The sequence below is a fragment of the Podarcis erhardii genome (assembly GCF_964252035.2).
Source record: "Podarcis erhardii genome assembly, chromosome: Z".
In the NCBI taxonomy this organism is placed as follows: domain Eukaryota; kingdom Metazoa; phylum Chordata; class Lepidosauria; order Squamata; family Lacertidae; genus Podarcis; species Podarcis erhardii.
Window position 1 is genome coordinate 49,594,414 of NC_138504.1, and position 23,502 is coordinate 49,617,915.

Consider the following 23,502-nt stretch of genomic DNA (forward strand, 5'->3'; position numbering starts at 1 on the left):
TGCACTTCGAAAGTCTGCATAAAGTTTATTCCTGTACAATCATTAGAAAGTTTTGATACATACACCCAGATGAGCTGACGTCGGCAGAAAACCCAGCACAGAAATCCCACCCCATTCTTGCCAGGATTCAAGGCTGTGTCCCCAAGGTGCCAGACACAGGAGACACCTGGCTGGCTCAGCTGCGGAGGTCACAGAATTCATCCCATGTTTAGATGCTTGTCAAAGATACCGTTTTCTAGCCTACTAGCTGCATCAGGATTCTGTATCTTCAGGCTGGAGAAATACAGCAGGAGTGTGTTTGGTGTGTCTGTGAGAGAGAGTGAGAACTCACACATATATCTGGAGTCTTGAACTAGCCACAAGAGTAGATGCTTCAGGTTTCACTACTGAAAACAACCTTGGGTTCTTTACAGGTCTGGAGATGGCGTTGCAGTCCCCCACCATTGCCACCACCATCAGCATCACCACCAACACCAACACCAGGAGAGGATTTGCTCCCACGTGCAAATGGAAGATGCAGGAGAAGGTTCTGAAAAGCCCAGGATGCCACACTCTATGGGGAGGCAATGAAGTCCCATCCAATACAGTCCGCCTTTCATCCTGGTGGACCTTTGTTAGTGCCAGAAAGGGACGTTGCCTCTGACAGCAAATCATCTCTTTGACTTCCAGGCCGCTTTGGAGTATGGGGCAATCCGTTTTTTGTCTGGCGGCTTAAAGTAGGAATATGGCGCTGCCGGTGGGAACTCTGCATCCGGGTTCTCTGCCATCATCTTCAGCTTGGCCTCAATAGCTTTGATCTTCGTGCTGACACTGTGGAGGAAGGGAAGAGTAAATCTGGTTGAAACGTCAGCCTGTTTGTCCTGGGCCTTGATTTAAAATCAGAATCTAACGTGGACGGGGGCTTAGAGCTGTAGAAGCATGTAACTGTCATCATCATCATTATTGATTCGTTCGTATCCTGCCTTTCCCCCCAAATTGGGACTCAAGGCAGCTTACCCAAATTAAAAACAACACAGATAAAATGTATAAAAGGTAATAGTTAAAAAGGTATCAAGCTCTAGTAGAATTAAAACAATATAATAAACCCTATTAATATACAGAGAACAAAAAGAAAACAGCACTGTTAAAGCTCTTTCCTTTAAAAAGTGTCAGATCCCAAAGGCCTGCCAGAATAAAGCTGTGAAGACCTGCTGGCCAGTCTAGCTTTAGGCAAGGAGATCCAAGCTGTCTGGCGGCTGCCACCACTGAGAAGGCCCTTCTTCCATGTCTCTCCCCCCCGCCCACCAAGCATGCCTGTGAGGGTGGTAGAGAGAAGGGCCTCTTTTGAAAATCTCAGAGCATGGGCAGGCTTTATGGGAGGATACAGTTCTTCAGACAGCCTGATCCTAAGCCCTAGCAGGCTTTCATAACCAGCATGAGTACTACGCACCTCTGGGAGCTTCAGAGTTGTTTTTCTTCAACAATAGTCTTTGCAAAACCACCTGATAAGCAGCTTCTGAATCCAAGCAAGCTCTCAAAAACCAATTGGTGTTCTGGTGCCAGAGAAGGGTGGGGTATTTTAAAAAGGCAAAATGCTATATTGCAGCTAGTGCAGAACACTGTTGCCCACCTGCTGACAGGTACAGGGTGGTGAGAATACATTGTATCCCTTGGGAAATATCCCTGCTCATTTGTGGTTTCCAGACCCAGTTCTGGAACTCCAGGTGCACCCTATCCACTCACCAAGCCTTTTCCCCAGGAGTGACCCAGCCATGTGGTCTGGGGATCTGCCATGTATTCTGAATTTGTCTTATGAATGGAAATGCACTGCTGATTTGATGCTGTTGACCGCCGTGGCACTCCCGCCCCCCGCCCCTGCTTAAAGTTAGCGCTCCTGAAATTTTAAAAGAAGAAGAAATAATCTGAGGTGCTGTTTGGGGCATTACAAACCCTCATTCAGGAGGCGGGGCTCCTGCAGCCCTTTCTGTAAATATGGTTTTGCTAGACTGCAACTCCCATCACTCTTCACCACGCTGGCTGGGGCTGATGGGAGTTGAGTCCAAAATGCCTGAAGGGTCACAGATCCGCCCACCCCACCCCCCGCCTCTCCCACACACTACCTTGGGTTAATTACTTAATTCGTTCCAGAGGTCTGTTCTTAACCTGAAACTGTTCTTAACCTGAAGCACCACTTTAGCTAATGGGGCCTCCAGCTGCCGCCGTGCCGCCGCTGCACAATTTCTGTTCTCATCCAGAAGCAAAGTTCTTAACCAGAGGTACTATTTCTGGGTTAGTGGAGTCTGTAACCTAAGGCATATGTAACCCAAGGTACCACTGTAATGTTAAACTATTGCAATGCACTTTGTGGAAGACTTTCCTGAGTTTTCTCTGCTGAAAGGCAGCAAAAAAATATTGTAGAAATGAACCAAAACTCACACCCAGAACTTGGAAGCCCAGGGCCCAATGTAAAGCAGCCACCTGGATGCCAGCCTCATCTAGGACTATGGGGCTGGGGTAAGGTTCGACTCTCTCCTTGGCTACAAAGTTCATTGCCTCCCAGCCTAACCTACTCCACAGGGTTGCGGTGAGGATGAGGAGAGAGATCCAGGATCCCGAGGCACTGGATTCATAGTCCTGGATACAAAGAGCTACCTCAGGTTCACTGGAATGGAATTTCTGATTCCACACAAACACACTGAGTACCCTCCCCACACCCAATCTGGTATCAGATCACCAAATGGTTCAGAAAACGCAGTTAATTTCAACAGTGAATGGCTATGCGGTCAGGCGGGGGGGTGGGGTGTAGTTTGCTGCTGCTGTGGAAGCAGAGGTTCACAACCCTAAAATGTATTTCATATAACTCACTTTTTATTTCTAGTCTTTGTATATAATACCGTTGTTTTATTGCTATGGCTGATGGCTGATGCAAATAAAGATTCATTCAAGTTCACAATGTTGCCCTATGGAACAGAAGGGGGACTTGAAGCAGCAGGATGGGCTGGCAAGTTCAGGACCAAAATAAGGACTTCTTCACATAATGTTTAAAGTGTTGACAGCTTTAAAAGGGGGTTGTATATAAACTGATGGAGGATAAGGGTTTGTCCACATACAGTATGGAACCTCCATGTTCAAGGCAGTCTACCCCTGAATAGCAGTCACTGGTATTCAACAAGAAGTTCCTGGCTTGTGGGTTTGCCAGAGGCACCTGGTTAGCTGCTGTGGGAAAGAGGCAGCTGGATATGGGTCTGATCCTGTAAGCCTCTTCTTAAGGTGTCTCCCGCTGAAGCTGAACCCCCCCCCCAATGCATACAGCATGTTGCGGACATGGTAAAAGCACAGTTCTCACCTCAGATTAGACTGGGTTGGCTCTGAGCTTGATGAGGGCTCCAGGCTGATGGGAAGTATCTTTTCATTCTTGTTCTGATCATATCTCTGGGCAATTAGGGGTGTTCGTGGAAAGAGAAACAGCAGAAATTATTTGGCAAGAAGGGAAACAGGCCCAACCCACAAACAAGCAAAAGGAGTACAGGGAAATGGGAGGGGCTCCTGCTGCCTGCTCTTCTCTGAATTGGGAAGACGGTCAGGTTCTACTTACCTTGACCTGGGCGTGAGCCCACCGCACCACCAGCTTTTTGGAGAGGGCTAGCTTGCCATTGAGGGACTGGATCGCCTGCTCAGCTTCCTGTAGGAGAAAAACACCTTCAATGAGCCCCTTTCCCAGGGGCTTCAGCTGAATATTTCTGGGCAGTTACTACTCTCAGCCACTAATGGGTAGTGCCAGGCTTTTGAGGGGGGTTTTCGTTTCAAAAGGGGCTGCAGCATAGAATTTAAGGGGATAACAGGTGCCCAGGTTTCTAAGTGGCCTGCAGGATGCACCAGACTTTTAATTTTCCCAGCTACTCTTTGTAGACCCATCAAATTGTAAAGCTGGAATCATGGAACTGTAGAGTTGGAAAGGAACTCTGAGGACCATCTAGTTCAACCCCCTGCAATGCAGGAATATGCAGCTGCCCCATACAGGGATCAAACCTGCAACCCAGACATTATCAGCAACACGATCGAACCAATGGTCATCTAGTCCAACCCCCTGCAATGCTCAGACAGCTCCACTAAACACATGAGTGCAGTTTGCAGAACCAGAACAGAAGGCAGTCAAGGAGTGTTTTTAAAACGACCAATGCACCATTCCAAGACACACAGCAAATCTCTCTCGCCTCCAATCTTCCCAAGGCAACCCTGCTGACAGAAAGGCCAGCAAAAAAAGATACAGCTCCGAGGGCAGGAAAAATTGCTATACGATGAAACTCCACTGGGGAGGCAGGAACAATAAAAGAATGTCTATGGAAACGCCCCCCCCCAAAAGGTTTGTTGGGAGTTCAGCAAAACATCTGGAGGGCACCAGGTTGGGGAAGGATGGCCTACTACAGTCACCTGGCACAGCCAAGCCTACATCCCCACCAGAATCCTTAAAGCTGCGGAATGCTCTAAACTGAGTGATCCTCAGCTTTGGGGATGGGGACGCAGAACAGTGGCAGAGCCCTAGATTCAATCTACCTGCCTGCGTCCCTGGAGAGCCACCTTTCCTCAGCCAGGTGCTCTGCAGATGTGGTTGGGACCCCAACTTCCACCAGCCCCAGCCATGGATGATAATGTTGTAGTCCAGCAACACCTGCAGCAAACCAGGCTGGGGAAGCCTGGAGTAGACACTGCTGAACTAGATGAGGCAGTGGCCTGACTCAGGACAAACCAACCTACCTGCTTGGTTTCAAAGTTCACAAAGCAGTAGCCTCTGGGCTGCCCTTCCAACACGCCAGACTTGTGGAAAAGGAAGTCAAATTGCTTCACCTTGCCAAACTTCTGAAGGAGCTTGAGAAGGTGGTACCTGGAAGGAGGAGGAGGGAGAGAAGCCAAGATGATGACCTCTGTTGGTTAAGAGGGTTTGAGTGAAAGGCAAGGAGGACAAACCACTAGGCCAACTCAATTCAAGCAGCTCCCAGCTTGTTGCTTGGGAATGGAAAAAAATGAAGTTGTCCCCAGTATGTGTGACCAAGGGGATTTAATTAGTTAGTTCTATGTCCTGCTTGACTGCAGAACCTCAAAGCGGTTCAGAAAAAGAACGAAACAGTAAGATTATTAGTAAAAACAATCAAAGCATTAAAAAAGTAAAACTAGCAATAAATGAAAAATGCATTGGCATTATAAATATATAAATATCTAAACAACAATGTTTTAGCAGATACCGAAAAGAGTGAAATTGCCTGCCTGTTATCAACAGGCAGGGAGTTCCCGAGTGTAGGTGCCTCCACACCAAAAGATCAATTTCTCACTAGTCTTATGTGCCAACTGTAAGTGCCAGTTCTTACAGAGAGAAGCAGTCGAGTGGGCATATACAGGGTAAGGCGATGTTGCAGGTAATCTGTTCCCAAGTTATTAAGGGCTTTGTATACTGATGAATGAGAGCTGAGGACCGTTCTGAGGGTGGGGCAGTTTACATGGTCCAAGGCTGCTGTGGCCTTCAGCTGCCAAACTCAATGCAGTGACCTTGTAGCCACACGGGTGCCAGCCAGTTCTCTGAAGCCCAGTACAAGGAAGGACATTCCAGGAACTGAAGCGATCTCCCAGGCCAGGTTGCTACAGATGTGTTCCTGGAACAGGAAGGAAACAAGGGCCAACTCAGTTTGCCCTGGCCCAAGAAGACCCTAATGAAGTGGTGGAAGGAAAACAACAGCCGGGTCTTATGGTGTGGACAGGTAGTCCTCACACTTTCCTTGAGGTGGTGTGGCTGGAGAGGATATGATGGACGCAGAAAGCAAAACCTATCCAAAAAGCCCCTTTAACAAAGCCAGGAAAGTACTGGTGACTTTTTCTTCTTCGTTTAAAACGTTGGAGAGCTGTTGTTCCCAAACGTTTTGGGGCCGCTATCCTATTGGTTCCATGATCTTGCCCCCATAAAAAGCATTGTTCAGAACACTGTCCTCACCTGAAAACACAAACACCTTTTGCCACTTGGCCGAGAGAAGCACACACCTAGCTCTCTCCTTTAGCAAGTCCTGTTGGGGTGTCTCATTTAAATGCATGTTTGTGCGGCTGTGCGTCAACCTTGATTTCATCAGGATTCACCGCGCATCTTTCCCTGCGGTGTCTCCACTGAGCACAGCTGGAAAGCGATGAAGCCTCAGGGACATCGAGCTTAAATGAAATGCCGGATTTTGCTGGGTGGGTGAGAAATGCTGAACTGAAAACAATTTAGAATACCCCTGCAGTGTTCATACATGGGCAAAGTTAGCAATGCCCCTCTCCACTCTGATGTTCATTTCACAAAGGGATTTCTCAAGTTGGCAGAGACAGGGCTGTCCACATGAGAGAGGAGGAGATGGCAAGGCAACTGAATCCTGAGCGCTGAAGTGGAAGCCCTGGAACCCTGGCCTAGCCAAGGCAAGATGAGCCAGAAACGGAAAGAATATGAGGAGCTGTAGGTCAATGATAGGGTCCTTCCAAAGGCTGCTGGACTCCTACTCCCATCAGCCCCAACCAGCATCCTACACAAACTTACCAAGGAACTAGCCCCACTGAACTCAGTGAAACTTAATTCTGATTAGGCTGTTAAGGACATAAACCACTGGTACTCTTGAAAGCAGCCAGAGAGCCTACAAATGTGGCATATTCACAAACAGGCCATCAAATAAGCCAAAGGATGTTCTGGGCCTGAACCCTAATAATTAATACCAGCCTGTTGTTCTTTATCCTGTTGCCTTCAGTTTTTCTGTTGTTATTGGTATTACATAGGTGTTGGTGTTACTATAATTTTTAGCATGTGATGTTTAAGTGAAAAGTTACACACACACACACACACACACACACACACACACACACACACACACACACCTTGATTTATGGAGAAACTGGATGCTGGCTCTGCTTATGTCTGAGCTGAGCTGCATTTTGAGCTCTCCTTCTGCACATGGGCCTTTGCACTCTGTGGCGCTTGTTGTCCAACAGGAACTGCCGGCTACAGCAGTGTAGTTTTCTTTGCTCCCTTTAGAGAAAATATAAAAACCACCTGTTCTGTTTGTGTGTGTGGCTATATGCTGTGTAGTTTACCCAAATGTCGCACTCTAGCTCATTATTCTGAAACCACATACACACACAAACTGGAAGCTGATCACAGAGGCACTAACTAGCACTCAGTTCCCTTGAGTCACAAGAGGACAGTTTCCTGGATTCACCACCAGCCTGGAATTCTGCATTTCTCCCTCATCTTCCAGTTCTTTACTTCCAGTATTTTTGAATGCAAGGAATTATGAAAGAGGCCCAGAAAGAGTTTGTGAGCAACTGGAGAGCTGCATTGTGAAGAAGGAACAAGAAGCCAGGCTGTTGGAAATTCCTGGAGCATCTTGATGGGGTACCTGGGACGAGGCAGGGGAAGGGGAAGGTCACAGCTCTGCTGCGGCTGCAGCCAGGTCCCCATTCCTACTTCCTGTCATCCAAGGCAAGTGTGGGACAGCCCGTCCAAACCCCGCTTCCTTTTCCGTCAGTCTTCCTCCTGGCACCCTAAGAGCTATTCAAACACTGAGTCAAGGCTTCCTCTGAACAATGCTGTCCCAAGGATACAGGGAATGGTCCTAGCCACATGCTAAAGCCATTAAGGCTGGGAATCCTGCCCCACTGAGAACCAGCAAGCTGTTGTTAAGCTTTGCTCAGCAAACAGCATCTTTTATCAGGATGGATCTCAATGCAGCAGGCAGAGCTGTGGTGTAGATGTGCCTTTCTGAAGCCCCCCCCCCCCAAAAAAAAATTGAGGCAGAGGCTAAAACGCAATGCACTATCTAAAAGACAGTAACATGCACTCCTATGTAAGAAGGGCATTTTGCAAGGGGCAAACTGTGGCATCAATGCAACCTTGGTAACAACCACAGTCCTCCCAAATGGAAGTCAGTGCAGTTAAAGCAAGGTAGGCTGGGACTTTAGGTTCTTTGCAGTAGATAAGAAAAGGACTGTTGACTCACAGGAGTTTAACAAGAGCATAAACAAAAATGCCTCCACCACTTTTCTGAAACAGAAAAAAAACTTAGGGGAAAAACCTGGAGTGGATTTGTGTATGGAAGGGCTATGAGCTGAGCTCCAGTATTGAAAACAAATCCATAGTCCTGAGCATGTGTGGTCATAGACAGAAATATTGCCCCCACTTCCAAGTGCCTGTGTCCTTGTCTCCCCATGCTCCCAGCCTTCCTTTTTCACCAACCTCTTGTCAGTGGACTACAACATGTGTGTGGGCTGGAAGAGGGGGTGGCAGGCCTTACTTAGAACTTAGGAACTGACACAAATATTTAGAATACTAGACAGAAGCAGGCTAGGAACAGCAACTAACATCCCACTCCAGACTGTGGTTTTGGTGCCGTTTCAGCCAAAAATGCAATGGAGTCTAGCTGTCCAAAGTTCCTCCTCCTCTCTCCCCTCACCCTCTGCTACTCCCCACTTGTAAAATAGAAATAGAGACGTGGGTGGTGCTGTGGTCTAAACCACTGAGCCTAGGGCTTGCCAATCAGAAGGTCGGTGGTTCAAATCCCCGCAACAGGGTGAGCTCCCGTTGTTTGGTCCCAGCTCTTGCCAACAGTTCCCATCATCCCTAGCTAGCAGGACCAGTGGTCAGGGATGATAGGAGTTGCAGTCCAACAACATCTGGGGACCCAAGATTGACAAAAGCTGCTCTTAGTGTTTCCTCTTAGGCGCTTACTTTCAACATGTGAGCAGGTTTTGCTGCTAAAGGAGCACTGGCATGTCTGGAGATAGGAAACACATACACAGGCAACTTTGGAAAAGAAAATTATGAATTCATAGAGAAGTTTATCAGTGGCTGGTAATCATAAAGGCTAAATGGAACCTCTTTGTTCAGAGGCAGTCTACATCTAAATACTAATGGCCGGATGACAATAGCAGACCCTGTGGTGGATTTCCCAGGGGCATCTTGTTTGGCTGCAGAGAGCAGGTATTAGATGGACCTACATTCTGATCCAGGAGCCAGGTTCTTCTTATGTTCTAGTGGGGGGGGGCATTTTCTGGATGTCCACAAGGGTCAACAAGCACCTGACAAAGGTAAGGTTTGAAGCTAAGCACCCCACCTTTTCTAAGTCCAAGCTCCCTTAACATTTCACTCGACGCCGCTAACTCTGTAGCCCCAGATCTACAGAAGCTTCAAAACATCAGATTTTACAAGGTCAGGCAAATGAACTTCAGTTCCTAGATGCTGGGGTCAGAATTTTCAGGGAAAGAAAACTGTCTTGGATGTTCCCTGCCTTGTAAGGTATATGCAACCCCCCCCCCAACAAAACCTGGAATGCTTCTGTTTGGCCAAGTACAGAATCTGAAATCCCCAAGGGGCAGGTCAACCAGGCCTAACATGTATTTTTCTCCTTGCACACCTCCTGGGCCTTTAATTCCCACCCCCAACTTTCCAAACAGGCCCTTCTTCCCCAAAAGGCCCAGGCAGCCTGTCAATTGAGCAGTGCTCACAATTACTCACCCCCAAGAAGCCACAGCAATATAAACACTGGGCAAAAAATGGTAATTAATGCAAAAACTGAGAAGAGGCCAGCCAGTGCAGCGCTGAATGAGTCGCCTGAAGAGGGCATTACGTTAATGATGGACTCCACTTAGAGGTACGATTATGAGTGCTGCCGGGCTGAAAGGAACAGCACTTGGAACAAAAACCTCAAGGCACTTCCCGAAACACAAGAAGCCGGGCAAAAATTGCTTCCACAGCTGAGAGGCCCACAATATCCGGGCGATAAAACAAGAACAGCTACTTGGAATGCATAAATTGGAGATTGTTTTGTAAAGTGTGTTGCGGGGGTGGGGTGGGGAGAGGAAAGACGGCCACCAGAACCCCTGGCCCGGCACATCTAATATCCCTCTGAGCAATCAAGCTCTCCTCCCTCGGCGTTTAATTGCCCCACTTCAACTTGCTCAAATGTGTTAGCACGCAATTTAAACGCGCTAATCATTTGGAGGCCAAGGGAATGTCAAATGCACACACTTAAAAACGTTCGCCGCCACCAGAAATGGGACCGGGGTGTGCACACAGCTGCGATTATTAGAGAAGCAGCTCGGAGGAAGCCCAAAGGGGCTTGGGCCGATGGAGTTTCTCTCAAGGCACTGTCAGCCACCAGGCCTCGCCACAGGCACAAAGGTTGACCCAACTACACTTGGTAAGGCAGTTACAGCCGTTCCTGGATCAAGTTAGCTGGATCTCAGTTGTCCATGCACCGCTAACCTTATGGCTGGATTACTGAGATGTGCTCTATGTGAGGCTACACTTGGGGGTTGGTCTGGACGCTGCAGCTGGTGCAGAGCATGGCGGCTAGGTTGATTGTGGGAGCAAACGACTGCCAGCATATAACACCTTGCACTCAGGATTTGCACTGGCTGCCAATTTACTGCTGGGCCAAGTTGAAGGTTTTGGTACTAGCATGCAAGTCCCTATACAGCTCAGGACCAAGTTACTCGACAGACTGACTTATGGCTTATGCACCCAATAGTTCACTGCAGTCCGTGGGAGAGTCTCTCCTGCAAATTCCAAAGATCTCAGACACCCGCTCCACAGTAACTTGGAGCAGGGCTTTTTTAGTAGCTCCCTTGTGCTGTAGAATAGCACTCCTGTTCAAGATACAACAGGTGCACACTTTCTGGAAACAGCTGGAGACATTTTTGTTTCGACCGGTTTTCCCAGCTGGATGAATGGGTGTTTACCACCAAAGTTAGTATTTTAGTCTTGTTGGTTTTGTGTTTTTAAACTGCTTTTAATCATTTTGTGTAACTTGCCTTGATATGGCAGTTTAGAAGACAACTAATAAATTAATTATGGTGCTGGAGGAGACTCTTGAGAGTTCCATGGACTGCAAGAAGATCAAACCTATCCATTCTGAAGAAAATCAGCCCTGAGTACTCACTGGAAGAACAGATCCTGAAGCTGAGGCTCCAATACTTTGGCCACCTCATGAGAAGAGAAGACTCCCTGGAAAAGACCCTGATGTTGGGAAAGATGGAGGGCACAAGGAGAAGGGGACGACAGAGGATGAGATGGTGGGACAGTGTTCTCGAAGCTACTAACATGAATTTGACCAAACTGCAGGAGGCAGTGGAAGACAGGAGTGCCTGGCGTGGCATCCATGGGTTCACGAAGAGTCAGACACGACTAAACAACCAAACAACAAATAAATTAACTGTAATGATGATGATGATGATAATCCCCTAGACTCAGCCATTGGGATAACAAAGATGTAGGTAAAATTGGCACAGTGGACAGGAATTAAACAGAAAGTTAAATGCTAGCAGAAGCCGAGTTCAAATAGCAGCAAAACAGAAACAATGGTGTGTTTTCTTCTTATTATTTTTTTTGGAGAACCCCCTTTCTTTCCTGCCACTCAAGAGCTAAATCCCAACCCCCTCCCTTCCTTGCCCCTCACTCACTCTGTAATCTTGGGGTCGAGGTTTCCGATCCACAAGCGATGTCCATCCTGCAGGGCCCCTTCAGACAGGATAGATGCATTCTCCAAGCGCAGGCTCTGCGTGGGAGGCACTGCGGTCGCCATCCGCACCTGGGGAGGTGGAGAGACAATGAGGAGAGTGCGGTTGGTGGGGTGAAATTGAAAAAGGAAAAGGTTGCACACCCAGCAAGATTATCAGCATCATGAGAAAAATCCTGCTCAGTTTTCTCTTCTCTTTCTCTTGCTGATATTTAGAGCTTCACTTCTGAATCTGCTCCCTATGCCAAGATCTAGCCCCGGGAAACATCAGTGCAAACTTGGGTCTCCATATGTTTTTAAACTACAATTCCCATCATCCCTGACCACTTGTACTGCTAGCTAGGGGTGATAGGGGTTGTAGCCCAAAAACAGCTGGACCCAAGTTTGGGAAACCCTGACCTAAACCATAGCACCACCACTTCCTAGTACCAGCAATTTGGGGATAATGATGTTGGTGACAGTTATGATGATACAGCAGACTGTTATTGTACACAGTGCTGGTATGCTGATCTTTAAAGCCTGGGTAAAGCCCTCCTGATGTCATTGAACTGCAATTGCCATCATTGCTACTAGAGCTGACAGGCTCAGAAGTCAAAAAACATCTGGAGAGTCACAGGTTGCTCATTCTTACTTTAAAGGCACCTGTAGTTTACATCCAGGTAACAAAGGCTAAACACTCCTATCCACACTTAACCTGGGAGTAAGATCCATTCAGTTTACCAGGACATTTTTCTAAGTAGACATGTAGAAGATTTCACTGAAAAGGATTATCTATTTGTTTTCCTTTCCTTTGTGTTAGTGTATTATGACTTGCTGGTGTTGTTTTCTTTCTTAGGTTTCAGTAATAAAATTTATTTTTTAAAAAAATAAAAATTATTGCCTACACCCACACAAATCTACTCAAATGCCCAGGTTGCCCTTGAGTCCCATCACTGGGTGCCTCTCCCTATAGAGATGCAACAGGCACCAACCAACTAACCAGAGAAGGGTCTTCTTAGTTGTGGGGAGCCCTCTGTGAAACACTCCCCCTGGAGCAGGCTGCCTGCTGCTGTGGTCTAATGCTCCGTAACATAATATTTTTTAAAAAAATCAAAAATTCAAATAAAGAAAGAAATGTCTGTTTGGCATCAGGTGAATCCTTTACTTAAGTATATCTGTTACTTGCATTGTTAGATTGGGGGAACCACACTGATTTTATCTGTGCTCTTCTGTTATTCATTATTATTACAGTGGTACCTCGGGTTAAGTACTTAATTCGTTCTGGAGGTCTGTTCTTAACCTGAAACTGTTATTAACCTGAAGCACCACTAATGGCTAATGGGGCCTCCTGCTATTGCCGTGCCGCCAGAACACGATTTCTGTTCTCATCCTGAAGCAAAGTTCTTAAACCGAGGTACTATTTCTGGGTTAGCGGAGTCTGTAACCTGAAGCGTATGTAACCCGAGGTACCACTGTATTTCTTAATTATGCACAGTTCTCCTTTAAGAATTATTTTGTCAGCCACCCTGGAAGTTGTCAGAGACTGAAAAGGTAGAGAATGAAAGGCCTTAAAAATATGTAGCAGCAGGCAAAACCAGAGCTGGCAACATCACCTGCCATCCTTGTTGCCAGGGCCTCTAGCTCTAGGTAATTTTAATCTATTTAAGTATTTTAACGGGTATGTTTTGAATTGTGGTTGTAAATTTTTCACGATTTTCTTGTTTTCTCTTTTTGTAAACCGCTTTGATGGTTTTTTAAACAATCCAGTGGTATGCAAATTTCATGAGATAAATACACACATACATAGCTTGCCAGGATCTAGCAAGACCCAACATGGATGCCAGCCTTGGGCCTCATATTCCTGCCCCACTCCCTCCACAAAGCAATCTTAGCAGCACCAGGCAGCTGGATGTAGTGACATTTTTAAATTTCCACAATGTGACTGGCCTGCTGTCACTCTGAAGCACTGTGAGAAATTAAAAGGGTGGCAACCAAGAAATAAACGACCTCGGTCCAGTGTGCCTGAAGGAGCGTCTCCGTCCCCATCGTCCAGCCCGGACACTGAGGTCCAGCTCCGAGGGGCTTCTGGCGGTTCCCTCCCTGCGAGAAGCCAAGTTACAGGGAACCAGGCAGAGGGCCTTCTCGGTGGTGGCACCGGCCCTGTGGAACGCCCTCCCACCAGATGCCAAAGAGAACAACCACCAGGCTTTTAGAAGACATCTGAAGGCAGCCCTGTTTAGGGAGCGAAGATCATCATTGGGAATGAAGATCTACATGTGATGTGTGTCCTGGAGGTCAGATCTGCTGCTCCTGTGGATCCTGCCACCCAAGGCAGTCGCCTCACCTTTCCTCCTGGGAGACCTGGCCCTAAGTGGGGGAGGGCAAAGGTGATTACTATGGATCACAGCGGTTGCATGGCCTGTAGAGTTGGAAGGTACCCCTAAGGGTCATCCAGTCGAACCCCCTGCAATGCAGTAATCTCAACTAGACCATATGTGACTGATGGCCATCCAACTTCTGCTTAAAAACCTCCAAGGAAGATTTTAATCTTGATTACAGCTGGATTTTGACCATCTGAGGAAATGAGAAGCAAGATAGAGAGAGATAGGCCGAACTCTTTAAACGGGGAGGCTGGTCTCAAAGCGAAGAGTCAAGCATTCTCTCCCTCCCTCGAAGGGCTGCTGCCAGTCAGTGCCAGCAACGCTGAGAAGCGGCCTGGCCAGGTGAATAGAAGGCCGCTTCCCAGCCTTGTCTTTCAGCTGAGAGGGGCTGCAAGGGCGCGGGGGGGGGCACGGGCGCTCCGGGGTGTCGCCCTTTTTATACACTTTATCTCCGGCTCTTTTGTGTTTGTCTCTGCCTGTGTCTCTGCGAGGCGCCCGCCGCCCGGCTCCCTCGCTGTCCGCCTAGCCTACCTCGCTGGGTTGTTGTGCGGGTGACGAGGGAGGCCCCGCGCGCCGCCTGAGGTCTTCGGCGGAAGGGCCGGTTAAAAAAAGCGACAGGGTCACCCTCTGGGCATGTGCAGAGTGCTGACACGGCCTGACACGACGGGCGCGGCCCCCTCGGCGTCACACTCACCGGCATCCCCTCAGCGCGACTCTCTTCCTCTCCGCTCCCCGCGCGCTCCGGCTGCGGCGTCACCGGTCCGCGCCGAGAAACGTCACGACGCTCCGTTGACGTCATCGGCGCGCGCAAGAGTGGGCGGGGGAGGGCCCGACGTCATCGACCCGCGCCGGCGTTGCCTCTCACTTCCATCCACAGCACCGACGGGGAGACTCGCGGGTTGGCGGAGCGGCGGCGGAGGAGTGAAGCGTAGGCTTGGGAAAGGGAGGCGGTCCGAAGGGAATGCGCCGAAAGCGGGGCCTGCGGCGGCGGGCGGGGCCTGCGGGAAGGGGCAGGGCTTGGCTGACATCGTATACTGACTAAGGAAGGGGGCGGGGCTTCTGTTTGCGGTAGGTGAGGGCGGGGCTTGTTGGAAGGGCGGGGCTGATAGGCTCTGGGGCGGGGCTGGTGGGTGGGACTTGTTTGGGGAGGCGGGGCTTGGGAGGGCAGGGGTTGGGGTTCTCCTATGGAGGTGGGACCTTGGGATTGGGACCCTTGACTGACTCATAGCTCCTGGCCATAGCTGTCAACTTTCAGATTTGAAAATAAGGGATCAGCAGCCTCAAAAATAAGGGATCAGCAGCCTCAAAAATAAGGGATCAGCAGCCTCAAAAATAAGGGATCAGCAGCCTCACCTGTCCCGGGGACACTCTACGGGATAGCTAACAATCCGGGATAGCAGCGGGAAACAGCGCTGGAATAAGGGAATTTCCCACAAAAAAAGGGAAGGTTGACAGCTATGCTCCTGGCTATGTCAGGGTCATAAAAGCCCATCACTGCCACGATCACCACAGAAGGGGTGACTCCAAAGGACCTCATCCCTTTTGGAGCCACAAGGGCTCCTATTATACCCTCCTATTATTATTATTATGTTATTATTTATGAAATTAGCATACTGCCCACCTCACAGTATTAAGATACAAAATACAAAATAAAACCACAAAGTAAGTGATAAAAACAAGTACAAGAACAAACCAACAATCCCCTCTCACACACAGAGACACATTTAAAAGGATATGGAATGTTAATCAGTCCAAGGCCTGGTTGCAGAGAAACACCTTCGCCTGGCGCCAAAAGATGTATAATGAAGGTGCCAGGTGAGTCTCCCCGAGGAGAGCATTCCACAAATGGGGAGCGACTGCAGAGAAGGCCTGTTCTCGTGTTTCCCCCCTCGGGACCTCTCATGGAGGGAGCACACGAAGAAGGGCCTCAGATTATGATTGCAGGGTCTGGGTCCATTTATATGGAGAGAGATATTGAGATATTGCAGTCCTTTGCAGGTCTTTGAGATATTGCAGTCCTGAGCTATTTAAGGCTTTATAGACTAAAACCAGCACTTTGAATTGGACCTGGAGACTAATTAGTACCCAGTGCAGTTGGGCCAAATGTATTATGCTGAAACTATCTTGCCCCAGTGAGCAGGCTATCCCTGCGCAGCTGAGCCATTCTATTCACCTCAACCCCAATTCTGCAGGAGATTGGATAGTGTGTAGTGCCTAAAGTGCATGTGTGAACTGTTTCATATGAAAATGTCTTCAGATACCTTCAGAGTGAGAGTCTGTAACTGGCAGGAGGCTGGCCCCTGGTGGGTGTGAGACATGGCAGAGAGCAGGTGTGCTCTAGTGTGACAGTGGCCAGGTGGCTTCTGTGGACTTGAGTAACACTGTTCTCATTTCTGTCAAATGCCATCTGGGATAAGTGGTTGTGGTAGATTTTGTTGGTGGACTTTTGTTGTCCGCATAATATGGGAGGATTTTGAGGAAGGAGGCAGTGGCGTAGCGTGGATTGCTGGCGCCTGTAGCCATGTAGAGTTGGGGGTTGGTAGAAGGGAAATAGGCAGAGTACGCATGCACATTTAACTGCTTCACAGTGTCTGCATCACCCAGGAGATTGCAGTCATTTCATTGACCGGAGAGGTCACTTCCTGGTTCACATGGAGAAGCCGTTTTCAGTGGACCCCAGTGACGGAAGTATGCAGCTGTATTGCGGCAGCACCAGGTGTTGAAATTTTCTGCCCCTTGCAACTTTGTGCCCGGAGCAACCACCCGGTGGCTTCCCATGGTACGCTACTGGAAGGGGAGAAGGAGAGACATAGCTGTAGGAAGGTGATAGGTCGTAGTGGAAGATGGGATCAAGGTTATTTATGTCTTGTTCCTTGCTCCCACCTTGCCCACAGATTGGTCCCTAGTTGTTCATCTTGGGGCATCTGTACAATGCCAGCAGAAAAAAGCACAATTTTAAACACCCAACAACTCTGAAATATCCAGCACAGAAAAGCAACCAGCCCAGCACACTCATTAAACAATGGTGTAACTGAACGAAAACCCGCCTCACCTATTATTTACTTGCCTTTTTAAGAATTAATGGTTCTTTCCAGGCAGCTTTCAACAGGACATCATGGCTGGGCCTCTGAGATGCCTCCGGCAGTTGCCTCCCCTACTGCGTTACTCCACTTTGGGGACTGCAAAGCCATCCCTGCAGGCCCCTCTGAGGGGCCTTTTGCTGCATGGCTGCCTGGATAACTGGGCCCCCCCTCAGATGGTGCAGGCCAGGCACCTCGCTACCAAGAAAGCCAAAGGTGAGAAAGGGAGTCTGTGGACCTGAACTTTCCCCAATTATGTGTTTTCTACTGGTCACCCCATCCTGGTGCCTTGAGAGTGGGTGGGAGGTCCCACTACTCACTACTCAATAGGAGTTGTGGCAGGATTGAAGCAGTTGTGTTATTGATTGATCAGTTATTGTTATTTTTTATTAGGCCTCTCGCTTTTTTGCAGAGAAGTTTCCAAGGGACTTAAAACATATTAAAAAACAGATACGTTGTAATATTGACATGTTCATGGAAAAACACGTGCAATTTGTAAAAAATGTATAGCTAAGACAGGTAAATAATGTTTTTATTCATCTTTTATGGTAAAGAACAGACATTTTGAGAAAACAATTGTTACAACAGTAAACAACAAATAATATCCTGATGAAATTACAGACTTTTGTCATGCTGTGTAATAAAGTTTCATTTGATTACTCCAAGAGATCACACCACATTTTCCCAAGAGTATTGGGTGGATTCCTGCCACAGTCTGAACAATTTATGTATTCAATAAATATCTTCCATATGTTATAAAAGGAATAGGGATTGTGTTTGCCCTTTGCCACTTGACTTTGTCATTTATCAGTTATTTTAGTTGATATTTTAGAATGTAAAATGCTATTTTATTTATTGATTTGTTTTACCTTGTGGGCTTATAGCCGAATAAAGTATTATCTATCTATCTATCTATCTATCTATCTATCTACCTATCATTTATCAGCCAATGCTGTTGACCATACTCTGGTATACCAAGTACCGTATTTTTCGCCCCATAGGACGCACCTAGGTTTTTTTTTGGGGGGGGAATAAAGAAAAAAAAATATTCCCCCCCCCCCAGGTGCGGGGCTGGGGCGGGGGAAGCCCGAGCTTCCCCCGACCCCAGCCCCCAGAACAGGCTGCTATCCACAAGCCGTGGGAGAGCTGCGCAAAGTCGTGCAGCTCTCCCACGGCCAGCGGAGCACTGCGCGAAGCCCGAAGCTTGGGGCGTGCTGAGCTCAGCGCACCCCAAGCTTCTGGGTGCAGGCAAGCTCTCCGCTAGCCGTGGGAGAGCTGCGTCTCCCACGGCTAGCGGATAGCTTCCTGAAGCCTGGAGAGCGAGAGGGGTTGGTGCGCACCGACCCCCCTTGCTCTCCAGGCTTCAGCGAAAGCCTGCATTCGCCCCTTAGGACGCGCACACATTTCCCCTTCATTTTTGGAGGGGGAAAAGTGTGTCCTATAGGGCGAAAAATACGGTATCGATGTTAAGCCCAATGCCAGTTTTGCAACATCTGACTACCTCCATATGGACAGCTGTCAATAGAAAGGCTAAGAGGTCATAATTAGGATGGGATTGTAAGCCGAAGTCGTGCTACTGCAGGATACATTTCAACTGTTTTGCTATATATCAAGCTTATTTCTTTGAAGACAGCACTCCAGAAAGGTTTGATGATATCACTACACCACCACATATGGAAATATGTACCTTTGACTGCACATCCTTGATTGGCTTCCTTAGATATTCAGGATAGCCACATCACTGTCGCCTCACTTGTGCAGGAGTTTTAATGAGGATTCCCTGATTTTTGCAGAAACTGATTTCAACAGCCATCCAGTTTTCACTAGAATTTGCACTTCTAGGTCCATTTCCCACGGCATTTTTGGGTATAATAGATTGCCATATTCTAGTGTTATTAGAGCTTTATAAATTGGAGGAAGCCATGCCCCTAGAGAATGAAGAGAGGTTAACAAAGAATCTTAACAGCCGATCGAAATGGTACCATGACTATTTAAGGTTTGGTATGTCATCTTTCTTACTTTGCAAGCAAGGGCTTGGTCGGTGTTAGGAAGCTGAGCTAGGTGGTCGCTTGGTCTGAGCTCACAAGGCAGTTCTTGTGTTTTTTGAACCAGAGGTGGAGAGTGTGTGGCTCTCCACGTGCTGCTCCCAGCACAGCCAGTGGACACAGATGATGGGAACTGGTGTTCCAGCAGTGCCCAGAGAGTCACAGATACCCCACCCTTTCTTTAAGTGCACTCTTTTCTCATGCTGACTGAAGAATTCTGTGCAACCGAGGGTTTGCTACTCATCAGGAATGTTTGCTTGCACAAGCGCCAATGAAACGAACAGGAGCTATATAAAAACACAGCTATGCTCCTGCTGGCGCTTCCGTTAGGAAACTCTTTTCGCATAGTAGTAGTAGGGGCTAACCAGGTCTGCCTCCTCTGCCTCAAGTGTCCTCTGGCTGTTCTGTCAGCCTGTCTCAGCGGGAGAGATGGGAAGCAGAAGGTTCATTTCATCAGCTTTGCTGGAGGCCCAGCTCCACAGGGCACCTGCCCCTGAACTCTGTCAGCTGCTCTTTATAAGAAATTGTGCCTGAGATTCCTGCCTCCCACCCACTTCCCTATCCCTTTCATCTTTTTTAGAATGTAAGAATGCAGGGGCAGGGAATGTCTTGTTTTAACTGATGGTATTTAAGCCACTTTGGGGCTTTTTTTTTTTTTTGCTGAAGAACTGGTTGCAAATACTCTAAATCTGTGGTTCTCAAAGGGTGTGGCAGGAGAGGATGGCAAGTGCGATGGCAAGATTGAAGGACAATCAAAGAAACATTTAAACATTCCAGTATAGTATAGTATAGTATAGTATAGTATAGTATAGTACAGTACAGTACAGTATAGTATAGTATAGTGGTACCTTCGGTTACATACGCTTCAGGTTACATACTCCGCTAACCCAGAAATAGTACCTCGGGTTAAGAACTTTGTTTCAGGATGAGAACAGAAATCGTGCAGCGGCAGTGCAGGAACAGCAGCAGGAGGCCCCATTAGCTAAAGTGGTGCTTCAGGTTAAGAACAGTTTCAGGTTAAGAATGGACCTCCAGAACGAATTAAGTTCTTAACCTGAGGTATGGTACAGAAATGGAGGTGGGGGGGGTGGAGATACTACCAAAATCAGTATCCACACCTCTCTTAAAGAGCCTTGGCTATTCTTCTACACATCTCCACGACATATTGTTGTGAACAGGAATTTTCAACGCTGACAAATACAGTGGTACCTCGGGTTAAGTACTTAATTCGTTCTGGAGGTCCGTTCTTAACCTGAAGCTGTTCTTAATCTGAGGTACCACTTTAGCTAATGGGGCCTCCTGCTGCTGCCGTGCCGCCGGAGCACGATTTCTGTTCTCATCCTGAAGCAAAGTTCTTAACCTGAAGCACTATTTCTGGGTTAGCGGAGTCTGTAACCTGAAGCGTATGTAACCCGAGGTACCACTGTATGAAAGGTTAGAAAAAAGAAAGGCTTTTTGTATTGATGAGGAGACAAGATTTTGTTTGGTCTTTGTCTAATATAAATGAGATTACCTGGCAAAAGCCAAGTTACACCTCACTATGAGTTTGTACACGCACTTAAGATACATATGCAAGAGGCTTATTTATATTTTGGGAATGATTTATGTTCTTATGTAGCTGCATTGTTTTATACTTCTTGGATGTCCCACGAGCATATTATAGAGTAGTTGTGTTCTGTCTTATAACTCAAGCACTGCTAGGAGTTGTTTCTTTTTGTTTTCCAATGCATTTCTTACCAATATAAAATTCATTGTGGTGCAAGCAAATTTTCACTCTGAAAGTGTGGCCCAGAGGAAAAAAGTTTGAGAACCACTTCTCTGAATAAATAAACAGCATTGCTTGTGCTTCTCCAGCTAAAGGGAAAGGCGGGGCACGTGTGAACATCAACACCTCTCTTGTTGAGGAGATCATTGGCTTGGATGAGGTGAATGAGAAAATGCGTTCTGTGGTCAAAACTCTGCAGGAGGATTTCAACAAAAACCTGAGCATCCGCACCTCGCCAGGTAAGTCACTCCAGCAGGTTTGCAGCACCTGCTCTGAAGCAGCAGCCCCCAGCTTCCCCACATTGCCACCTCTACATCTCAGAGCTCTTCTCCAGACACAATGATTGATGGCTGCCTTGCGATTCTTAACAAAAGTGCTTTGCTTGCCCTGAGCTTGACCAGGAAACATCCCTTCCAGCTAATAGGTTCCTGCAGGCAGTCATTGCAGAGCGGGAGATGTCAGAAGCATCTAAGCGAACCATTTGCAGATGTGATGACGAGGAGAATTGTCAGCTACCAGCGTGGCAGGAAAGGGGCAATTGCCACTAAATTAGCCTCTTGGAAATTGCCCTCAAGATGTGGGGAGGACCATACTTATCTTGATGGACTGGCACCTTTGGCTTAAAACAGGGTTCTTCTATAGCGAAGGACGGGGATCCCCCTTCCTACGAACTTATATTGGTAAGCACCAATGTTTGCAGGCCGCGAGATCAATCCTCGCCTCACTGATTTGATGGAGTTGCCGTTTCACAAGAAGAGCTTGGCTGAATTATACAAAAAAATTAGTGACGGCAGTTGAGTGCAAGCACAAAACTTGGGCAAAGTGTCATTCCAGTGCACATTCACATGAGTGCAAGTCCCACTAAATCGGGGTCGGCAAAGTTTTTGTGGCTTGGGCTGGTTCACAGTGGCCTGCCCCGCTAAACGTGTGTGCGCATGCACACATGTGCAAAAGCTATTTCTGGCGCAGAAGAGGTGTGCACAGCTTCCTATTGGCTGCAGGAAGCCGGCCAGCATTATGGAAGGCGGTCCCCACTCTGCTCTGCGCCGGTTTAGTGCGGCGCAAGGGAGCCGACCAAGCGGGCGGCAGGGGTCCATGGGCTGGTTAAATGATCCCCATGGGCCTTAAGTTGCCGACCCCTGCGCTAAATACAAGGAGAATTGATTCTGAGTAGACATTAGCATTGTACTGTAAAATGTTGGACAAGTTGCCACAAAAATTGGCACACGTGCGCAGTCACACATCCTGCTTTGGCTGTGTTAACGTGAATCTTGAACAGTAGCTCTTCCTGCTCAGTTTAATGTTTTGGTTTTTCTGTTCCAGCATTTCCATTTAAACATTTCCAGAGAACCAGAGGTGGTGCAGTGGTTAGAGTTTCAGACTAGAACCTGGGAGAGACAAGGGTTCAAATCCTCTCCCTTGGCTGTGAAGTGACTTTGTGCCAGTCACTGCTTCTTGGCATAGCTTACCTCACAGTGTTGTTGTGGGGGTTAAATGAGGAGGGGAGCACCATGTAAGCCACTTTGAGGTCCTTTGGGGGAAAAGGGGGGTATATAAATGAAGTAAATAAATATACTTCATATTTATAAATATACACACCCTGTTCGTCCTTCCTTCCTTAAGTTTGTCTGGCTGGAAGCATTCTGGAGCAAGAATCAAAAAAGCAGATTAACAAAGGGCCAGAAGGGAAGTGTCTGAAATTGCAATATTGAGTTCATCATTCTGTGTGGGGCCCTGCCTAAAAAGAAGTTGGGCTGTTGCTAGTGAAAAGAGCTGTCGGTTTCCTGACCATTTGTCTTTATAAAAAGTGAATAACCAGTCATTCAGCAGGCGGGGTTCTATCTAGCATTAGTCGTACACCAGTGTGGATCCAGTGACGTCAAGCAGCATGGCTTTACTTTCATCCATTCGTTTCAGTGGGGCTGCTCTGAAAAGACTTTAGTTGTACATATGCCTTAGATCCACTTAACATTTTAGAGTGGTTAATTGGTTAAAACGTTGACATTCGTGTAAATTAGTTAGCTGCTGGTCTCTTTTAGCAAGGTAGGGAAGAACAGCAGCCTACCTTGCATATAAAAATGGAATAAAATGAGAAGGAGCTGGTAGTTGGACAAAGGGGTGGTGAAAATAAGCTGGTCAGAAAACACTGTCTCCATCAGAAGGAACAACCCTTTTTTGGACAAGTGTTGGGCTTTGGTTGCCTTCATCACACTGTTCTGCTGTTCTGCTGCTGTTGGTTCATTTATAAATATATTTGCATACTGCTCTATCGTTAAAAAATCATCAAAGCCATTTACAGCAACAAAAGCATAAAGCCATGCAGCTAAACACTGAAAAGGCCATAGAAACATTGTGTTTGTTGGCCTTTGGTTTTAGATAGCTTAGTCCAGGAGACCTCCAGCTCTGGAGACAGAACTGTGATGATGCCTCCTGTTTCCCTGGGTGGACGTGTATGTATATGTATATGTATATGTATATGTATATGTACATGTACATGTACATGTACATGTATATGTACATGTATATGTACATGTATATGTACGTGTAAGAGTACAGACCCCCTGACTTTCGCCTGGTGGGAATGCAGCCTGCTGTTCAAAGGGAGGAGTCAAATAATTGCCCTGCTCCCTTTTGCCTGTCTCTCCACCCACCCATTCACAACACACAGCCCTTGCAATGGAAAAGGTTGACCACCCCAAGCATGGAACTGCATGACATTTGGGCTGTTTCCATGCTGTCTTTGCTTCCACC

The 23,502-nt window shown here is 47.5% G+C and overlaps 3 protein-coding genes across 4 annotated transcripts in view; 2 read left to right on the forward strand and 1 right to left on the reverse strand.

Moving 5' to 3' along the window:
• Positions 1-14,709, reverse strand: RBM18 (RNA binding motif protein 18). Of its 2 annotated transcripts, none has more exons than XM_081847806.1 (6): positions 14,556-14,709; positions 11,446-11,573; positions 4,735-4,861; positions 3,575-3,661; positions 3,326-3,411; positions 1-810 (listed from the first exon to the last, which is right to left on the reverse strand). In XM_081847806.1, the coding sequence occupies exons 1-6, from the start codon at positions 14,658-14,660 to the stop codon at positions 651-653; spliced, it is 693 nt and encodes a 230-aa protein (XP_081703932.1). In that variant the 5' UTR covers positions 14,661-14,709; the 3' UTR covers positions 1-650. The 2 variants fall into 2 exon arrangements, with proteins under 2 accessions (XP_081703932.1, XP_081703933.1); XM_081847807.1 differs by lacking the exon at positions 14,556-14,709 and adding an exon at positions 14,393-14,539.
• Positions 1-23,502, forward strand: part of LOC309333755 (carboxyl-terminal PDZ ligand of neuronal nitric oxide synthase protein-like) — a 225,670-nt gene that overhangs the window by 196,791 nt on the left and 5,377 nt on the right. The window lies entirely within an intron of this gene.
• Positions 14,688-23,502, forward strand: part of MRRF (mitochondrial ribosome recycling factor) — a 19,151-nt gene continuing 10,336 nt past the window's right edge. The window contains exons 1-3 of the mRNA XM_081847801.1: positions 14,688-14,789; positions 16,961-17,157; positions 20,841-20,990. Of these exons, the coding sequence (XP_081703927.1) occupies positions 16,977-17,157; positions 20,841-20,990 (331 nt within the window). The 5' untranslated portion in view covers positions 14,688-14,789; positions 16,961-16,976. The remainder of the gene's footprint in view (positions 14,790-16,960; positions 17,158-20,840; positions 20,991-23,502) is intronic.